Raw genomic sequence first — 21,159 nt, forward strand, 5'->3', positions numbered from 1 at the left:
TAAGCATACTACATTTTACATTTTTTAAATTAAGTATTCACATGATTAAAATTTGAATACAAGGGAGAAAAGAGTATTACTAGTACAAAACAATGAGGGATACACATGACCTATTTTCTGTCTCCACAATTTGACATTAATTTAAATGTATCATATTAGTGTTGACTGATTTAACAAAAGCCAACTTCATTTGCATTTCAACAGCTCTTCTTCATATTTTGATAAATTTATAATTTAATAATATTAGAGGAATTTCTGAAGCAAGTTTTGCTGTTTTAGGTTTTCTTTTTGAAAGCTATAGACATAGTTATGATTTTAAAAGGCTATCTTTCAAGTAAAATTCTGCTCTCAAAGGAAAAAAAACTGGTCCTTGTCCTTCTCCCTAATCCAGTCTCCACTTTCAATGCTGTGTAAGTACTTAGAATGAATCAAGACGTAAGATTTATTCACGAAAAATGACAAAATTCTGGGAAATAGCTGTAAGCCAACACGGCACATTGGTCACAGGCTGCCAAATATTTAAAATAAATTAATTTATTGTCTATATTATCCTTGAATTTGCTTTCTCCAAAGAGGGCACATAAAATGAAAACACTATAGTCAAGAAACCAATTTATACAGAAAGAATAACCATCTTTTATTAGTACTATGCAATTATAATTCAATTTTTTATAAATATGATAGACCTATTTATAGTACATTAGATATATTAAAATACTTTTTGTATTTTATATAAAATTTATTTTGTACAATATATATTTATATACTAATAAATTATAAATATATAGCTCTTAGCAACAATTTATAAGTAGTACCTACTTTAAGCTACTATAATAGACTTTGAAAAAAGAAATACTAATATTAATATTCATATATTCTAATCATTGCTTATTAAAAGTTTTATTTTGACTAGAGTATTCCGACATGTATTACATGTCTAAATTTTTTGTGTCACAGTTGAATAGAAATGGCTATAAGGTTATCCAATTTTCTGTTTAATAAGACAACTAGATAATTGTCAAAAGATGATTTTCATTTTATCGGCAGATTATAAAGAATGAATGACTATTAGATATGGTAGCATATAAATTACTGAATATTTATTGGAAGTTACAAAAAGTTCATAATTTTAAAATTCCACATTTTCAAAGAAAAAATCAGTCCAAAGCTTAACTCACTCAAGAATAGCCCTTCTTTCTGATCATCTACAAAGAGAATGGCAAAGCTGCATATTCCATTTGTTAAGTTTAACTGTACATGCCCTAAATACCAAAAACTGACAATATATACCTCAAAAGTAGAGGTTCCTCTATAAAACTACTCAAAGGGTATTACTACACCCATGTTTTATAATAAACAATTATATTCATCATTCTATAGGTATAAATGTTTTTAATAATTATTTTAAAACATCCCAACAACTAAGAATCTCGTTGCTACAATATTAAGAGTATATAATCCCTAGAAAATAAAATGACAGCATCTGTTATTCATTTGAAAAAGTAAAATTATACACTGATTCTAGTGCTTACAAGTTTAACTTAACATACCTAAGAGTACTTTCAATCACTCTAAAATGTCACATCTATCACTTAGATCAGCTGTTCATTTTTAACTGAGTACATATTAAACTCTGGGCATCTGCTGACACTGGTGTAACTCAAACATTTCAACTGTCTCGCTGACAGGGATAACAGATGCTGACATTATCAAATGCTGTACTATTTTTTTTTCCATGGCCTCTCCTTGCCCCGATATGGCCAGTATATGAAACTGAACTGCCATCCAAAAGCACACTTGAGCAACTGGATCTGCTAAACGGCTCCCATATAACTAGTAAAAATAGAAGCCAGTTTTATTGCTACCATCAGCACTGAAGTCCATGCAATTTAACACCTGTTTCATTTCTATTAGAATAAATGATGGAAATAATTGTAGTCACATTAATTTCACCAGCAGCATGATACTCATCAACCAACAGATGCAGAATATACTTAATATGAGAATTGTTTGAATATTGCCTGAATTAGTGTTGACCTTCTCTCAGTTTGGTTCAAAAGAGATAACTATTTCTTTACTCTATATATCACTGAGAGCACTTATAGGCAAACTATAACTGCTCAAACTTTTATTTCAAGGAAGTATTTTCAGAAGACATCCCTTCCCAATACTGAAATACCCTTATAACAAAAATTTGTTCTACTGAGTTTTAATGGTAGTTTTAATACTCAAATTCATGATTATTACTAACCACAAGTCAATGTATTATTAAGCTGATAATGAGAAGTAACTAGGCAATCTGTACCCAAAATGACAGAGAATTCAGTCAAGGAACTAGACCTTTAAAAGGGTTAAATTATTAACCTATGATTAGTAACACTACATAAGCAAAAAGAAAGAAAAATAAACTATCATGCATGGCAGTTTCTTCCAACACAAGTCTAAGCAATACACCGAATATACGTGTCATCTATTTATAAACCAAAGCACAGAGGTACTTTCTTAAGGCTACTCATTCCTCCACCCCGTCAGCAACTTGCTGTTAGTCCTTAAGTATACTAAAAAAAGCAGCGGCAGTAGAAAAGTATGACTAGTAGTGCTCTTCCCTAACCTATTTCACTTACTTATTTGGTTTACTGCCCAAGGATAAATAGGTAACATTACTCTGATACACATCAAGATCTACTTGCTCTTTTAAATGGTGTGTGTTTTGAAACAGGTCACTGTCTGTATTTAAGAATTAGGCAAAAGTGTTAAAAATAAAGACGTACGTTGATAACTCCTTAATGAACTAACGACATGTCAAAGGGTAAAGATTTCTGCACGATTAGAGTAGGGAATAGTAGGAAATGTGCCTTCAAAACATAAAGTTTTACATTCAATGGCTGAAATACTGATATGAGAATCTCTTAACATTTGTGGAAGGACCATAACCGTAATTTTTCAAATAAAAAACATTTTAACTGTTCTGGGTCCCAAACTAGTGGCACTGCAATGCTTTGCTAGAGCTGGTAAAATGGAACCAAATCGCCTCTTCAATGGATTTGGTCCCCTTCAACCAGCTGTAGCTATGCATTGATTACTACAGGACAGCCAGCGTTTTCATTTATCAATATCAATCACATCAACTAATTTCAACTTATTTAAATTACTCAGACTGTGGTTTAAATCAAATAATTTGTTCCTGTTAATTCTACTTGGAAGAGCCATAATTGTAAATAATGTTTATAAACAGCTTTATGAAAAATGTGTGGATGACATGAGGATTTCAAATAAAATTATTTTATTCATTTATGGTCTCTTGGTATTAAATTTCTTATCCTTCAGAAAAGAAATGGTATTGAAATGTAGACTATGTCACACAATTTTTTAAAAAAACAAAACTTCCTTCAAAGGAAGAAAATATCTGGGAAGGTCACCTGAAACCGTAACAGGAATGTTACAGTGTGGGCATGTACATTTTTAAATTAAAGAAAAATGTAACATTATATAAAATAAAACTCCAGAAATGTTGAGTCACTACCTTCCATATGATTAGCATTTAATTTTACTGCTATTTAATAGAACGCTGATAGGTAAGGTGGAAAAGGAGATGACACTGCAGAGCATCTTATAGACAGACTTAAACAGAAAGTGTCTAATTCTTCTGACCCTGAACCAAAAGACTTTAATCCTCAAAAAAGAAACAAAATACTAATAAGCATTGCCACCTTTTTACTTATGTAGATATTTCACCTCTCCAAACATGTTTCCTCAGCTGTAAAATGAGAAGACTTTTTTTTTCTAATTCTGAGTTAAAATGGTTTCTTCTGTCTTACATCACCGGTCAGTACCAGGAAAGAAAAGCCAATTTTAAGAATACAAAACTTGATATAGAAAAAAAAGAACTCAAAACAACCCAAATTACAATTACAACCAATATATAACTTGTGTTATCTTCTGATATTCTTTCGTGTCCAATTAAAATCAGACTTTATTGGGTAATGTACAGTCAAAACTGCATAAAATGTCTTAAGGAAACAGGAATAAAGAAGTTGTGTACCTTTAACTAAAGCAACACTTTGTTGTAGAATGAAAGTTATTTTTTTTTCTTTTTTTGTGTCACCTGACATCAATTATCTGGTTGGAGGAGTCACTGTTATAAATTTCCAGAGGAATTCTCAAGAATTAAAGAAACAGAAGTAGTATTTTTTTCCTCCTTGTATAGGCTTAACATTATTAAATATACTATGCCTATTCTCAATAAAGTTAAACAATTCAAAATATTTAAAAGTTACTTCCTAAACACTTTAATTTTCAGTTTATCTTAAACTTTATAACTTAAAAATATTATAACCTAAATTAAATTCCCTCAATAAAATCTCTTTTTGACCATCCTAATTTGAAAGAATTGCTCTGTTTCAACTTTTGACTGTTTCTCTACAGAATTTATATTTTAATTGATCATATACTCCTGTGATATCTAACACTGTCCTGTCAAATTAAGACTAACATGTATTGAGTCCCCAGTATAGTCAAGGCATTACAGGAGACACACAGATAAATATTTGTGCCCACAATTTTAACAGAAAGAAACATAAAGATGCACATACTAAGGGACAGCACAAAGCAGATTATAAGTGCAACAAAACAAAAACACAGAACAAGGAAGTACAGGGCAAAGAGAAAATAACTTCAGTGATGATATACAAGAGCTCTGGAAGAGAGCTGGTTAAGAAAAAGAAGGGATAAGGGTATCTTAATGAAAGAAAATGCTTAATAAATGAAGGAAGAGAGCAGGCAACTTTAGGGAGAGAGAGTAGTATAAGGTAGCTCAAGGGCAAGGTGGACAGAGGGATTTTACTTAGTAGGAGATGAAGTTAGACAGGCTCATGAAGCACAAGAAGTGAGCCTGATATATTAATACATTTTTAGTTAAATCATTCACTGTCCACGTGTTCCAGTCTTGCCTCACATACAGACCGCAATATACAAGAAAATAATATAAAGTGGCTAAGATCAGTGATTCTAAAGTCAAATAGACCTTGCTCAAGTTCCAACTGTTCCACTAGTCAGCTGCATGATCCTGAATAAGTAAATTCATCTCTTTATAAGCCTCATATGCTTCATCTATAAAATGAGGATATTAACATCTGCTTCAAAAAGCTGTTCAAAGGACTGAATGAGATAATGCATGTACACTACTTAGTAGAGGCCAGGCATGTCGTAAATGCTATCATTATCGTCTTTTATTTGAAAAGCAGGGAACATATAATACTACTGTGTCTCCTTTATAGTGCCAACGTATAAAGTGTTCAAACATTTGTAACTTGAAAAAACAAATCAAGATATAATCTAAAACACTGTCATTTATTTCATCCTAGATTATACACCGACTGTTACAGCTACCAACAACCAATCACAATAAAATCCTTTTGTTCTCTGTGCTCACCCTCTAGTGGTGATCCTAAGAAGCTAAAAAAGAGCAAAAAAAAAAGTAAAAGGAAACATGATGTAAAAATGCAATATGGAACCAAAGAATAAGAATTCATGGTGTTTATAGTTAATAATACTGCACTGTACATTTGAAAACTGCTAAGAGAATAGGTCTTAAAAGTTGTCACCACAAGAAAAAAAAAATTTGGAACTATGCGTGGTGATGGATGTTAACTAGACTTACTGTGGTGATCACTTCACAATATATATAAATATCAAATCATTATTTTGTAACACCTGATACTAATATAATGTTATATGTCAATTATATTACAATTTTTTAAAATTTAGGGTAGATTAAATTATGAAAATAAACTTCTAAGTAAACATCTCCCTCAGTCAATATACATGGGCTTGATTCAACTATAAACAGAAGACATCTAATGTAGAATTTTCTAAAATGCTTCTCAAGGTAAAGTTGTTCCAAAAAATTCATTCATTGAAAGTTCTAGGTTAAGCAAAGCTAATAACCATTTTCCTTTTCTGTGAGACTTCGCAGACCCTTTATGAATTCTATAACTTCCAAGTCTTTCTCGAACTTTAAACAGCAAGCACTTTTTTCAGTAGACCACCTATTACTATAACAATGATTGGAGGACCTCTATACTAGAAGTTTATAGGTAATTATATTATTAATAAGAAATTAGGTAACTTAATAGTTATTTAGCCACAAGTTTAAAAAAATAATTACCATGCAAATAAATAACATGGGGCTAGAGGACACCTGAGAATGATCTTGAAGAAACATAAATCTCCAAATTGAATGATTTTAATTAAATCTCTGGAATATAAGCAAGTATTCCTGATACTTTATATCCATATTTAATATATATTTAGTCATTTCATAATACTTGTATTAGTTTAACCAAAAAAAAATACCATATAAAACTAATCTATTTAATGAAGATCATAACTTCCACAGACCTTAAAACAATTTAAAACATTAAAGTAAACCAATATTATTTCCTCATAAGTATCAGAAAAAGAGAACCAGCAACAGGAAAATATTTTTAAATTGCATATAAAATAGTAAAACGCAACATCTTTACCTGGGATTTCCTCTTAGTGCAGCATGGTGTAGAGCATTAAATCCATTATTATTTGTAATGGTAACATCTGCTCCAGCTTCCAGAAGAACTGCCAGGATATCATCACGTTTCTTACTTATTGCATCATGAAGAGGGGTATCACCTTCAGAATCCTTTTTTTAAGTTTAAAGAGACTTTCATTAGTTCTTTTTCAATTAATCATTATATGTAATGTTAATACTTATAATGAACTACTGAACAAAGAAACAAAAGCAGAAGCCATATCCAACACCCGTTAATAAAACATGCTGTGTGTTAAATTTTAAAATGCAGGCAAGAAATATTAGCCTCATTATAGTAAAGAAATTCCTACTCAATCTAGATGGAAAAGACAATAAACATGCTGTAGCTTTCCAAAGAAAATAAAAAATAAAATCAAAGAAGTACCCTCAAATATAATGTAGCAAATAACAAAATTTAATGAGGTGGAAAAGCTGCCCCCCACCCCAATTCATTAGCTTACAATGGCCTGCTATACCACATTCCTACCATTAATTGTTATACTCTAAAATTCCACACCAAACCTACACCAGTCTTGGGAGTCCCATAGTAATGAATTTAAAGTCAGTGGTTATCAACCTTGGCTGCACTTTAGAATCTGTGGGGAGTTCTTAAAAAATCCGAATACCCAAGCTGTTCTTCAGACCAACTAAGCCAGAATCTGTGGGGGTGAAAACCAGGCATCAATAGTTTTTCAGAGCTCCCCAGATGATTATGTTGTGCAGTCACAGTTGAGAATCATTAATCTAAATGTTTTCAAAGGGCAGGAAAGTGGCTAGTTAACTCAAAGTGAAGACAAATGAAAAAGAAAATCTGACAGTCTCAGTCTACCTTTTTCTCAAAGTACTTTTTTCATTAATCAATGATTTAGCAATAAGTTGTTATTCACTATCAGTCAACTGGATAAATGGGTAATTTAGACCTTTTTCATAACATAGTCATAAATACTATTCTCAGTAAAGCCATATATAGCCTATCCTACGGCATATACCACGGATGCCAAATCCAGTCTTCCACCTATTTTTGTAAATAGTTTTACTGGAACATAGCCACACACATCCATTTATATATTATCTACAGCAGCTTTCAGGCTACAATGGCAGTGTTGGATAGTTGTGATAGAAATCATATGAAAGTCTAAAATATCATCCAGCCCATTATATAAAAAGTTTGCCAATCTCAGGTATATATTCATCCACACACATAAAAAATTCCCAACACAAGTTCAATCCAACAATCCAACTTCTATCCGCCTATCTGGTGGCACTAAAAAAAATGCACAGTCTCCAACTTGAGATGGGCTCTTAACATGGCTGGCATAAGCTTCTACAAGTCCTCATCTATCCTGCCTTCTGTTCCCCACAGTAGCTATTCCAAACCTTCATCATTCTTCTCAATCACCCTTTCTACACCTACCATTCCCCACTCACTCTCAAAAGGTGACTTTGCCTCCCATCTCAGACAAAAAAAGGTAGCAGGTATAAATTCCCACTCCTTCAACAGATTAACTCCCCTCAATTCCTCCCCCCATCCTCCAATCCAGCCATCTATTCAGAAGCTGTCGGTTCTCTACTCCATCAGTTCCAAAATGGATGTACCTCAGAAATATCAGTCCGTAGTAACTATCTAGCTAATCAAAATCTCTGATTCTTTCAGTTCTTCTCAAACCCTCAGTCCCATTAGTCTGGTTCTTCTTCTTCATTACTTCTCTGAGATCTATCCAATTTAATTCACCTGGATGCCAAAACTTTAGATGGGAAGAATCATTTCTTAGGTGACTCTTCCTTCAAAAATTAGGTCCTACTACAAATCAATCCTAAAACCCTATATATATTTTCCAAATCAGAAAATCTTCCAAGACTGGATTAATGACTAGACCCAGACTCTAAGATAAATTAAGCTACAATTAAAATACTTTTGATACCTCTGAAGTAACTATAATGAAATGCTGAAGCTCACTGTCATGATCAATAAAGTTAAATCAAATCAACTCAGAGCTGATATTTTCACAAGTCCCCAACTCCCCCAAACAAAATCGATTTACTGACACTTTCTTAATAAAGGCTTTTCTAAGAAGGAATAACTGCCAAGTTTATGACATTCTATACCTTCAGTATCATTTACTATGATTGATCATACAAAAAAGAACTGAAAACAAAAGAATGCTTACCACAAAACCTAGTACTTCCATTTAATAGAATCCTAGCAATACCTGCAGAATATACTCCTTTAAAGGTTTTACCTGAAGACTGGGGTGACAGCCAAAGTCCAATAAAGTCTTCACCACTTGAAGGTGACCTTTATTGACAGCAATATGAAGTGGTGTCTGCCGGCGCTTGTTTCGTGCATTCAGATCAGCACTGCCTCGGTGCAGAACTTCTATAACAGCACCTTCATCTCCAAAAGCTGCATGGTGAACGGCTCTATCTCCATCTTTATCCTAAACAGCAGCATTTAAATCTGAGTCAGTGAATATTGTAGAAAGAAAAATAAAACTCGAAGCTATAATAATTCATCAAGAACCATATTAATGTGAGAAAAGGAAACAGAAAACAGAATGGAGCCAACAAAATAACTAGAAATTCGCTTGAATCGTGATTAACTCCAAAGATAAATGATGATCTGGGTCATTATATCACGCACACATATACCAGACCAACAGTTATATCAGAAGTAGCTTGATTCTTCAGTACTCCTAATTTATCAGCCATGATGGTAAACCAACATTAGAAAATGTTAAATCACAACACAAGTATATGAAGTTTTTTTCATTTTAAAAAATGTTACACAGATTTTTTAATAACATAAAAATTATGCTAGCAATTGCATAATTTAAAAAAAAAAAAAAGAATGAATGCCAAACAGTATGATCTCAACTAGCTTTAAGGGGGAGAAATTTATCAACATGTTAACATTGGTTATCTCTGACTGGTGAGCATACACTTTTCTGTACATTTAAGAACAGAAAAAAATTAAGTATTTCATTTAAACATAAAAATGAAACATAAACAAGTATAATTTTATACATCCAAAATTCCAAAACTATTTCAGAGGAAACCAGTAGCAATGCCTCACCTTCTGCTGGAATATTTCTGAGGAGATGAGAGGTAGAAAAAGACCCAACTGCTTTAATTTTTTTCAAATGCAAGAAACTGCTTAAAAAAAAAAAATGCTTGTACTGCACCATAAAGATAATATACACAGTCCATACCAAAAAGAGTCTCACTACCTTGCTAGATGCAGATGGAAAAGGATATTATAAGGGTATTGTCTTTATTCCATACACATCTCAAATTTTAACACCCAAATGTAAGCATACTCTCAGACTTTCTCCAACCCATGGTAGCCCCTGAAGGACTCTAGTTTTTGCAAGTGGTTTGAAAATCCACATGGCACTGGAGCTTATCTGAACTACTTTTCAAAGATAACACAGATAAATACCACTGTGGTTAAATACATTTAAAACAAATAAAACAGTTGCTGAATTCAAAACAGTTTTTGGTCTTTGCATATTTTCTCAAACAGATACTAAAAGTAAAACCACTCAAGTAGAAGTCCATGACAACTTGACAACCATTCTTGAAAAGGTAGGAAACAAAGACTCAGGAGTACTTCTACCTTACCAACATTCCAGGTAAACAAGGTTAGGAGTTTTTGTTATCTCTTAACATTAAGCATAAAGGAACTGGCAAACTACCACAGGAAAGGTTTAAGATTCAACTCTTGTGCCTCTGAGTAGCATTATATTTAAACATTCCAGAAAAACAAGTTTCTTACAAAATAAATATGTTTGTGTGTATGTATTGTTAACCTCTCTAGTAACACATCTCAGTACTTCAGAATTTTAGATGTAAGATCTTCCTAACCTCCAATCTGGATTTATTTTCTGTTATAATTTTTAAGCCTATCTAGTGGTCCTCCTACCATTAAAAATGGGCATCCACTAACACTCACTGAATAAAAATAGGAACTATTGGGGCTTCCCTGGTGGCGCAGTGGTTGAGAGTCCGCCTGCCAATGCAGGGGACACGGGTTCGTGCCCCGGTCTGGGAAGATCCCACATGCCATGGAGCGGCTGGGCCCGTGAGCCATGGCCGCTGGGCCTGTGCGTCCGGAGCCTGTGCTCCGCAGAGGGAGAGGCCACAACAGTGAGAGGCCCACGTACCGCAAAAAAAAAAAAAAAAAAAAAAAAAGGAACTATTTATGAAGTGTACCATATATTTATGATTGTTAGTTAGAAAACTGCTACCGAAACACTTTTATGCAGGTTCCGTCAACAATTTGTTTACATTTTTTTAAAAAACCTAAAAACTTAAAACCCAAATATATGTCAAAGGGAAATACATAAGGAAAGCTTAAAGATTTTGGAAAATACATATACACACTAGAAAACAACAATTAATTTCCAGATTTTTATTCTAAATTAGAAAATCTCAGTTGAACGAAGACCTTAACTTACAGGTTTTGTTGCTTTCTTCCGAATTTATCTTAAATATTCCTAAAAACCTCAAACTTTGAGGTCATTATTCTGTCTTTGATACTGCCAACAAACACAACACAATAGCTCACTCCCAAAAGGTTACCTAAAAAGATCTGTAAAGGGGCCTCAAATTAAATCTTAAACTGATCTTGGTTTTTTCTATCCTCTTGCCCCCCTCTGTTTCCTCTCAACCTCCAAAACCTGTTCTTGCTCCACTCTTCCCTATCTTAGCTGATAAAACCACAGACTGTACAGTCAACAAAATCAGGATCTGTAGGTCATGCTCACCTACTTCCTTTCCCTGAACCCCTAGGTCAAACACCAAATTCTATGGCTATCTATTCTCTCTTGTCCAATTCTACAGCTAATTAATTCAGACCTTCCTTCATTCTCATTCACTTGACCTACTGCCATAGCTCACCCAGCATTTTTACCCCAATCTATTCTTCACACACAAAACAGAATTCTCTTTGTAAAACACAGAATCTATGTTTAAAACTCTTTAACGTAACTCCACTAATTAAAGAACAAACCTCTTTTAAAGCTTACTTCTGTGGACCATTCCAGACTCATCTGCTGCCATGTTCTCTCATATATAAAACTAACTTACCAACTTACTTCACCCCATATGTTCATGTGCTGCTCTCAGACTTCAATGCTCTTAGTCATTACCTTTTTGGTTTGAAAATACACATTCTTTAAAACTCAGCTCAGGTAACTCCTCTCCTATGAAACTTGCCCTGACTCTTACAAAATTATTTTAACTCTCCTTCTGTCATATCACTTATCACACTACAGAATAATAATTAGGTTGCATGTCTGTCATTTTTATTTAACTGTGAGCTTCGTGTGGGCTACGACTGCATCTTAATCATCTTTATTCCCAAGAGGTATCATACTACCTACTACTAGTAAGAACCAAAATGGGTGTTGAATTGAATCCTTAATATGCCTTAATAACAATCATGCATTTTTTTCCTCAGTCATTTTTTTAATGATTTTTTATTGTGGTAAAATACAAATAACATACCTGTGTCTCTGCATCTAAAATAAGTCTCCTACAGACTGTGCACAGTTAGAATATTTTTTTTAATCCATTCTGCTGTCTCTGTCTTTTGGAGTTTAATCCATTTAAAGTAATTACTGAGAAGGAAAAACTTCCATAACTTTGCTATTTGTTTTCCATATACCATACAGCCTTTTTTCCCCCTCATTTCCTACATTACTGTCTCTTTTGTATTTAGTTGATCTTTTGTAGTGAAATGTTTTAATTTCCTTCTCATTTCCTTTATGCTGTAACTGTTTTCTTTGTGGTCACCACAGGGATTACATTTAACTTCCTAAAGTTATAACAATCTAATTTGAATTTATACCAGCTTAACTTCAACGATGTACAAAAACTCTACTTGTTTACAGCTCCATCCCCACCCCTATCAAGTTACTGATGTCACAAAATTACATCTTTGTACATACACCGTGTGCCCCAAAACATAAGCTAATAACTGTTTTTTAAAAATCCATCAGTCTCTTAAATTATGTAGAAAATAAGATGTGGAGTTACAAACTGTTGTTAAAATAATGCTTTCTTTTATAATTGCCCTTGTATTTGCCTTTACTGAGATTTTATTTCTTCATATGACTTCGGGTTACTGTCTAATATCCTTTCATTTCAACCTGCAGGACTCCCTTTTGGGATTCTTACAAGGCAGGTCCAGTGGCAACAAACTCCTTCAGCTTTTGTCTGGGAATGTCTTAATTTCTCCCTCATTTCTGAAGTACAGTTTTGCTAGATATATGATTCTTGTCTGACAGGGTTTTTTTTGTTTTTTGTTTCTTCCTTTTTAGCACTTTGAAGGTATCAGCCCACTATCTTCTGGCCTCCGAAGTTTTTGATGAGAAATCTGTTGAAAATCTTAAAAGGATCTCTTATAAGTGAAGAGACGCTTCTCTCTTGCTGCTTTCAAGATTCTCTCTTTGTCTTTTGGAAGTTTGATTATAATGTATCTCAATGTGGGGCTGAGTTCATCCTATTTGGAATTCGTTCTGCTTTTTGGATGTTTATATCTTTCATCAAATCTGGGGAGTTTCTAGCCATTGTTTCTTCAAATAACCTCTCTGCCCCTTTCTCTCTTTCTGCCTTCTCTTTTTAGGATTCTCACAATGCGTATGGTGGTCCACTTGATGATGCCCCACAGGTCCCTTAGGCTCTCTTCATTTTTCTTCTTTTTTCTTTCTGGTTCTCAGACTTGATCATTTCCATTGTCCTATCTTTCCAGTTCACTGGTTCTTTCTTCTGCCTGGTTAAATCTCTCTTTGAATTCCCCTATGAAGTTTTCATTTAAGTTCTCGTACTTTTCAGCTTTGGAATTTGTTTTTAGTTTCTTTTTAGGTGATCTATGTCTTCATTGATATTTCCATTTTGTTCATACGTAATTTTCTTGACTTTCTACACATCTTCATTTAGTTCTTTGAGAATCTTTAAGACAACTGTTTTAGAGTCATTGTCTAGTAGATTGCCATCTGGTTTTTCTCAGATACATTTACTTGTTGGTTTATTTTTTTTCCTTTGAATGGGCCATATTTTCCTATTTTGCTGTTTACCTTGTGATTTTTCTGTTGAAAACTGGACATTTGAATCTAATAATGCCGTAAGTCTGGAAATCAGAGTCTTCTCCTTCTGCAGGGTTTGTTTTTGGTTTTGGTTTGGTTTTGACTGTTTTAGACTGTCTTCATGCTTACAGCCTGAGGTGTAAACTTAAGGTCTCCTTGGGTCTTTTCTGAGCCTGCACCTTTCCTCAGGTATGTGCAATGCCTTTCTAATTTCCCTCATATATGCAGTTGCTTTTGAATGTCATAGTCTTTAATGCCAGGCTCCCAAAAGGAGAAAAAGAGAAAAATGGGAGGGGAAGCGGAAAAGAATGCAGACCTTTAAATCCTCTGGAAGTAACTTCAGCCAATGAGGAAGGGCTTGCAACAATGGGAGGGTGCAACAATGGCTACCCACCTCTGTGCCTGCACCTCCATAATCAGAAGCAGCAATCAAGGATTAGAACACCCTGCAAGCTAATCTAAGAACACATACCTGGCTGCCTGTCACTGGGCTGGAGGGTGGGGTATGTGTAGCTCCTGCTGAGCTAAGAGCTGAAATTGACCAAAATTAACCACAATTAACCCCTAAGCCTTCCCTTGGAAGTAGCAAGCCTTCAACAGAAGCCAGAGTTCTAAAAGTTACATCAGAAAGATTCTGCCAGTGCAGTTGTTGTCTAGATGGGGAGATGGATTCCTAGTACTTCCTACTCCACCAGAATCCTCTTGGTAACCATCATGATTTTTTGTTTGTTTTTTTTGGGCTGCGTTGCGTCTTTGTTGCTGCACGAGGGCTTTATCTAGTTGCAGCGAGCAGGGGTTACTCTTAATTGCAGTGCATGGGCTTCTCTTAATTGCAGTGCATGGGCTTCTCATTGCTCTGGCTTCTCTTGTTGCAGAGCACAGGCTCTAGGCACACAGGCTTCAGTAGCTGTGGCTCACAAGCTCAGGAGTTGTGGCTCGCAGGCTGAGTAGTTGTGGCACACGAGCTTAGTTGCTCCACGGCACATAGGATCTTCCCGGACAAGGGCTTGAACCCATGTCCCCTGCACTGGCAGGCAGATTCTTAACCATTGCACCACCAGGGAAGTCCCCATGATTTTTGCCATCAATGAAATTAAGTATTTCCTGAACTCACTGATACTTTCAGTAAATTAGGTCAACTATTATATTATTAGGTCAATATTTTATTATTCTCAAATATAATGTTGTACTTCATCTTATTTTCCTTAAAACTTGTTCAGTTAATCAAGATGCTGGTATTGTGATATTAAAACCTTTAGATTGTCTGAAAATGGTGTATTCTGGTTTGTTCATTCATTCATTTATTCATTCCTTCAATGAGTATTTACTAGGTGCCTACTATGAGCTCAGTACCGTTCTGGACACTGGAGAACAACAATGGGCAAGATAAAGTTCACCCTCATGGAGTTCACATTCTAGTGGGGGAGACAGAATATTATAAATGAAATAAGTAAATAAAATGTAAATGTTAGGTAGTACAAAGTGCCAAGGAGAAAAAACAGCAGGGAAAAAAGATTAAACAGCCAAGGGATGGCCCCTCCCAAGGAAGGTTTGAGTAAATACCTGAAAGAAGTGAGAGAGAAGGCCATGAAGATATCTGGGAGAAGAGAAGTGTGAGACCAGCACAGTGGCAGCAGGGAAGATGAAAACTGTTTAAATTCTGGATATATTTTAAAGAGCTAACAGGATTTAGTGATAGACCAAATGAGGAATATGGGGAAAAAAAAGATGAATCAACGAATGATGATTCTTAAGACCCAACCTGCACAATTAAATTTACTGATAAGGGAGAACTATAAAACTATGATATGTCCCCTTTTAAAACCTGACCTTTTTTATTTGGGCAATCTTAGATTGCAGTCTGCCTTCCTCTAAAAGGCACCTTAACGACTTTTCTGGGTCTTATAAATAAAATCTTTCTTTTGACATCCCATGTTTTTAATAGTGCCAGTGTTTCGGGGGGCATGTAGGGAGGTGGGAAAGCCTCTAGTCACAATCTGAATTAACATGGATCCCCAGGAACCACGTATACCAATTCCTAGAGCCATTCTGGATATTATTATTCTGAGTTCTGACTTGTTTTTAAGAAAAGAATTTCCTTAAACTGACCAGTCTTAAAGTCTACTTGCCCATTCCTTTTCAGATTACAGTTAAATAAAATGTTTATACAGTTTTGCTTTCATTAACTAGGTAAGCAGAATCAGACAGAATTAGCACCTGGGTTGTTTTTTTTTTTTTTTTTGAGAAACTGTGCTAACTCCCAATAGTTGGAATGAAATCTTTAATAAGAACAGTCAGGGACTTCCCTGGTGGCGCAGTGCTTAAAAATCCACGTGCCAGTGCAGGGGACATGGGTTCAAGCCCTAGTCCGGGAAGATCCCACATGCTGCGGAGCAACTAAGCCCATGTGCCACAACTACTGAGCCTGCGCTCTAGAGCCCGCGAGCCACAACTACTGAAGCCCGTGTGCCTAGAGCCTGTGCTCTGCAACAAGAGAAGCCATCGCAATGAGAAGCCTGCACACTGCAACGAAGAGTAGCCGCCACTCGCTGCAACTAGAGAAAGCCCGTGCGCAGCAACGAAGACCCAACGCAGCCAAAAATAAAACAGATAAATTAATTTTTTAAAAAAACACAGGTAATAATGATACTTTAAATTCCCACTGTGTTCTACATTAAAAATGGTATCTTAATTATTTCCCTTACTCTATTCCCCAACCCTTTCAGTTATTTTCATAGATGAGGAAACTGAAGCTTATACCAATTAAACTTTTTGCCCAATATAATTTTAGACAGCAACAATACCATTAAAACTTGGGTTTTCTGACAATGTCGAGTACTGTTCCCTACTATTAATATTCTCCATTAAAAGAGTTTTCATTAACCTTAAATAATGAAACCACCTAAAGTTTACTGATATCTTCAGTATATATTTGTACCATATCTGAAAAACTTACTGTAAAGAACACACTTTTTAAAACTGGGTTTCCTTTCCATTAAAATAAATCCTCCACACCTTTACCTATTATATTCATCAGTAGGGGAAAAAAAAACAACAACTGGGGCTTCCTTGGTGGTGCAGTGGCTGAGAGTCCACCTGCCGATGCAGGGGACACGGGTTTGTGCCACGGTCTGGGAAGATCCCACATGCCACGGAGCGGCTGGACCCATGAGCCATGGCCGCTGAGCCTGTGCGTCCGCAGCCCGTGCTCTGCAACGGGAGAGGCCACAACAGTGAGAGGCCCGCATACCGAAAAAAATTTAAAAATTAAAAAAACTGAGTCCCTGGAGGATCAAACACTAGCTCACCCATATCAACATATCTAAGATCTCACAGTCCTTGGTGCCTTTAACTAAATATTAAGAAGGAAACAAAATGTAATCCTACTGTACTCAGTAGGTCATACATGGAGACAACCAACTTTCCAAAATAGCTCTGAGTTTTCCCTAAGAAAAAGAAATAGGGAAAAAAGGTAACCTTATCACATATTTGAAAGGTATAATATATAACAAATAATTTAGTTTAATAACAGCTTAAATCAACTAAAATCTGTAATAGTCATCTATATTAGGGGCCAGAAAACTTTTCTGTGAAGGGCCAGAAAGTAAATATTTTAGGTTTTACAGGTTATATGATCTCTTGTCACAACTACACAACTAGTCAATTCTGCAGTTGTAGCACAAAAGCAGCCATACACAATAAAATTAATTAATGGGTGTGATGTGTTCCAATAATACTTAAAAATACAAATGAAGGGCTGGACTTGGCCTGAAGGCTATAGTTTGCAACCTGTAATCTATACTATCTTGAGCTTAATTCCTGAGGGAGATGAAAAAAATACAGATACAGAATGAGATAACTAGACAACAAAATATATTATTCTCTTTATTCTTCAACTAACCTCAAAACTTTTAATAAAATTAGATTTTTTAAAAATCATTGTTAAATTATCGTGTCTACATGTGTTCAAGGTACAATAAAGTTTTTAGAAAAGAGTACTTATCTTCTAGGATACATACTAAAATATTTACAGATTAAATAATATGATATCTGGATCTGCTTCAAAATAAGTCAGTGGAGGAAATGGGAGGCAAGAGGGTACAGATAAGACAAAATTGACCAGGAAAAATAACTGAAGTAGAGTAATGGGTACACAGGATTCATTATACTATTCTATTTCTATACATGTTTAAAATTTCCAATAATAAAAAAAATTAATAGCAACCAATCAACTTACAAACAAGCTAGTGCATGATGAATCACAATTTTAAGTGCATTCGTAAAATTAACTATTTTCTCCAACTTTTAAACCAGGATTTCCCAACTTCAGCACTACTGACATTTTTGGACCAGATAACTCTTTGTTGTGAGAGCTGTCCTGTACACTGCAGGATATTTAGTAGCATCCTTAGTTCCTACCCATTAGATGCCAGTAATACTCCCTTGCTCCCCAGCAATCAGTTGTGACAATCAAAAATGTCTCCACAAAATGTCCCCAATGGGACAAAAATGTGCCCCAATTAAGAATCACTATTTTAAACAAACTATACTGCTGTTTATGACAGACAATGTTAATTCTTATATTCTAGAAAAATGAAACTTTGATAAATTTTTGTTTTACTCTTAGGCAATGAATTATATTTATATTTCAATCCAATCCAATTTTTAAATGTAGTTTTTCCTCTACCAATTGGGACAATGTGTTATTAATTTAACCTGATGTGTAAATATTCCTTTTTCACACTATTTCTACAAATTACATCTGCCTACAATGGTTTTTAAAACAGAAAATGCACAGAATGGAAATCCAAAGGAGGAGGTATGGTAGAAGTCCACCTGTACCTTACTGCTTTAGTTAAGAAATGTGGTTTCCAAAGTGAAAAGATAAATTATTTACAAACACCTAGCCTACTGAGCTTCACTCCAACTCCAAGCTTATGTGTACAGTAATAACTAACCATTTGCTTTGATTTTGAGTTCAATTAAGGAAAAAAAAACCTACTCTTGAGAAATAGTGCTAACTTCGTTCCCCACCCCACAGCTGCATCCCTATTCTACACGTCTGATATAGTTTACAAACGTATAATATACTAATTTAAAATTCAAGCTCTAAGCAAAAGAAAAATTCAAACATCAAAGATGACTTATTTACACCTACAAAACCAATGGCTCTTTAGTAGCTGTCCAACAACTCAAGATACAAACAACTGGGGAAAAAAAGCAAAACTAATGTAAGACTTCTCTTTTCAAATATATGTCATTAAAATTTTATAATTAATAAAAACAGGCTGGTCAACAAATTTAGCCCTCAGAAATTCAAATCCATATTAAATAGCTTCCTCAGCTGAGAGTGTCATTTGGACACAATTGCAACCTTTTGCCTAGTTAAACTTCGATAGAATTTGGCTTATTCCTAAATAATCTTGTATTAGACTAAAACAAATGTAATTCTGATATATTCTTTAAGTGATGAAGTTATAGTTAACTACAACAAAGGGAGCCATCCCTCATACCAGCCATACAATGAAATTCCAATGATAGTAAAAATCATTTATTTCTCCTTTAATAAGAATATACTCTAAATTAAGCACATACACACACAGAGCAATAAACATGCATTGTAAAAATCTTCAAAAACCCATATAAAGATCAGGAAACAAAAAGAATAAACAAATTCTAGTTTACTTTTTCCCTCAGGAGATCAACAACAACAACAAAAGGCCTCTGAGTGTCACATATCAGGAAAAATCTTGCCACACATGATTTATATTCCTATTCCCTCAATTTCCCCAGCATGACTCATGGGTAAATCCAACCGGGCTCCCAACAACATGGTGGTCCTACCATAGCAAAGGGAAACTCAACTACCTTCACTTAGGGTTATGCCTAGAATATTGAGCAATCACAGAAAAACATGAAATGCTTCAAGCTGTCTTTTGTCAAATTTTTCTTTTCAATCAGAAGAGCCTTAGGTTAATATTAAATTTCAAAATGAAAAAAATCCATCTCATAATAAGAAGTACCATTTCTAGGACATTAATTTTTACTTAAAATATTCTTTAAGCTTAGTTTTAATTACCTCTGCTTCTACATCCACATTTTGCTTCAAAAGTAACTTCAAAATGTCAACATGTCCATTCTGACTAGCAGCTTGCATGGCTGTGTGACCAGCACACTGTCCATTCACCTAAATAAAAAAAGAAAGGATGAAGGAATGTCACAAATCAGAAAGAGCCAATATATACATACAGTGTAGGTTTAAAGCCAGCAAATTATATGATTCTATGAAAACAATTTAGGTTGGTGTTCTATATATCCTAGCATAAATCACCAGAAACTGGTTTCTCTAATTTAGGCAGGGATACAGGCACTTTGAAATTTCCATTGTTCAAAGAGTTATGAAAACTTTTAGGCAGTCTGCAAAGGTGAAAATAGAAAAGAAGGAGGGGAAGAAGGGACGAAGGGAAGTAAGTTACATTTGTTTTGTATGTATGTATATGTCTACTTGAATTATTCAATCTCAGAGTCTGTTTCAATGAAGAAAAAGCAATGAGGTGAATGGAAAAACATTTAGAAAAGATACTGTCTGCTACAGTATAAAGAAATTCAATTCAGCCAATATAACCAAATGCTAATGGTAGTCTGACAAATGCAAACTACCATGAAGCATATATAAATGAGTCACCAGGGTAGCTATACACAACTGTTCTAATATAAAGCAGTAATTTTCAACCAACCTTTTCTTCACTTCAGATGTTGTATAAATGCATTACTCATTCATGGATACACCCAAGTCTAAGTATAATTCCTTAATCCCACTACATTCACTCCCATCCATAAAACCTTTTATAAAAAATGGTTAAGGACACCAACTACTAATGTAAGAAAAGGGGGATATCATTACAGATCCCATGGACATTAAAAGGATAATATGGGGCTTCCCTGGTGGTGCAGTGGTTGAGAGTCCCTGCCGATGCAGGGGACACGGGTTCGTGCCCCGGTCCAGGAAGATCCCACATGCCGTGGAGCGGCTAGGCCCGTGAGCCATGGCCGCTAAGCCTGCACATCTGGAGCCTGTGCTCCGCAATGGGAGAGGCCACAACAGTGAGAGGCCTGCGTACCACACACACACACACACACACACACACACACACACACACACACACACACACACACAAATCCTCAACAAAATGTTAGCAAATCAAATCCCAAAAAGTACATAAAGAATTATACACCACAACTAAGTAGAATTTATCCCAGGTATGGAAGGCTGGTTCAACATTCAAAACTCAATTAACGTAATCCATCACACGAACAGAGTTAAAAAGAAAAATCACATGATCGTATCAATAGCTGCAGAAAAAGCATGTGACAAAATCCAACACCCATCATAAAAACTCTCAGTAAACAAGGAGTAAAGGGGAACTTTCTCAATTTGAAAAAGACTAGGTACAAAAAAATTACAGCTAGCATCATATTTAATGGTGAGAACTCCAAACTTTCCTA

General features: G+C 34.8%; 1 protein-coding gene across 1 annotated transcript in view; it reads right to left on the minus strand.

Moving 5' to 3' along the window:
* The window catches only part of MIB1 (MIB E3 ubiquitin protein ligase 1), a 112,265-nt gene that overhangs the window by 41,635 nt on the left and 49,471 nt on the right, over nt 1–21,159 (minus strand). The window contains exons 10-12 of the mRNA XM_059039479.2: nt 19,733–19,840; nt 8,806–9,003; nt 6,525–6,676 (exon numbers count right to left, since the gene is read on the minus strand). Coding sequence (XP_058895462.1) covers nt 6,525–6,676; nt 8,806–9,003; nt 19,733–19,840 — 458 coding nt within the window. The remainder of the gene's footprint in view (nt 1–6,524; nt 6,677–8,805; nt 9,004–19,732; nt 19,841–21,159) is intronic.

This window comes from Kogia breviceps, chromosome 15 (genome assembly GCF_026419965.1).
Source record: "Kogia breviceps isolate mKogBre1 chromosome 15, mKogBre1 haplotype 1, whole genome shotgun sequence".
In the NCBI taxonomy this organism is placed as follows: domain Eukaryota; kingdom Metazoa; phylum Chordata; class Mammalia; order Artiodactyla; family Physeteridae; genus Kogia; species Kogia breviceps.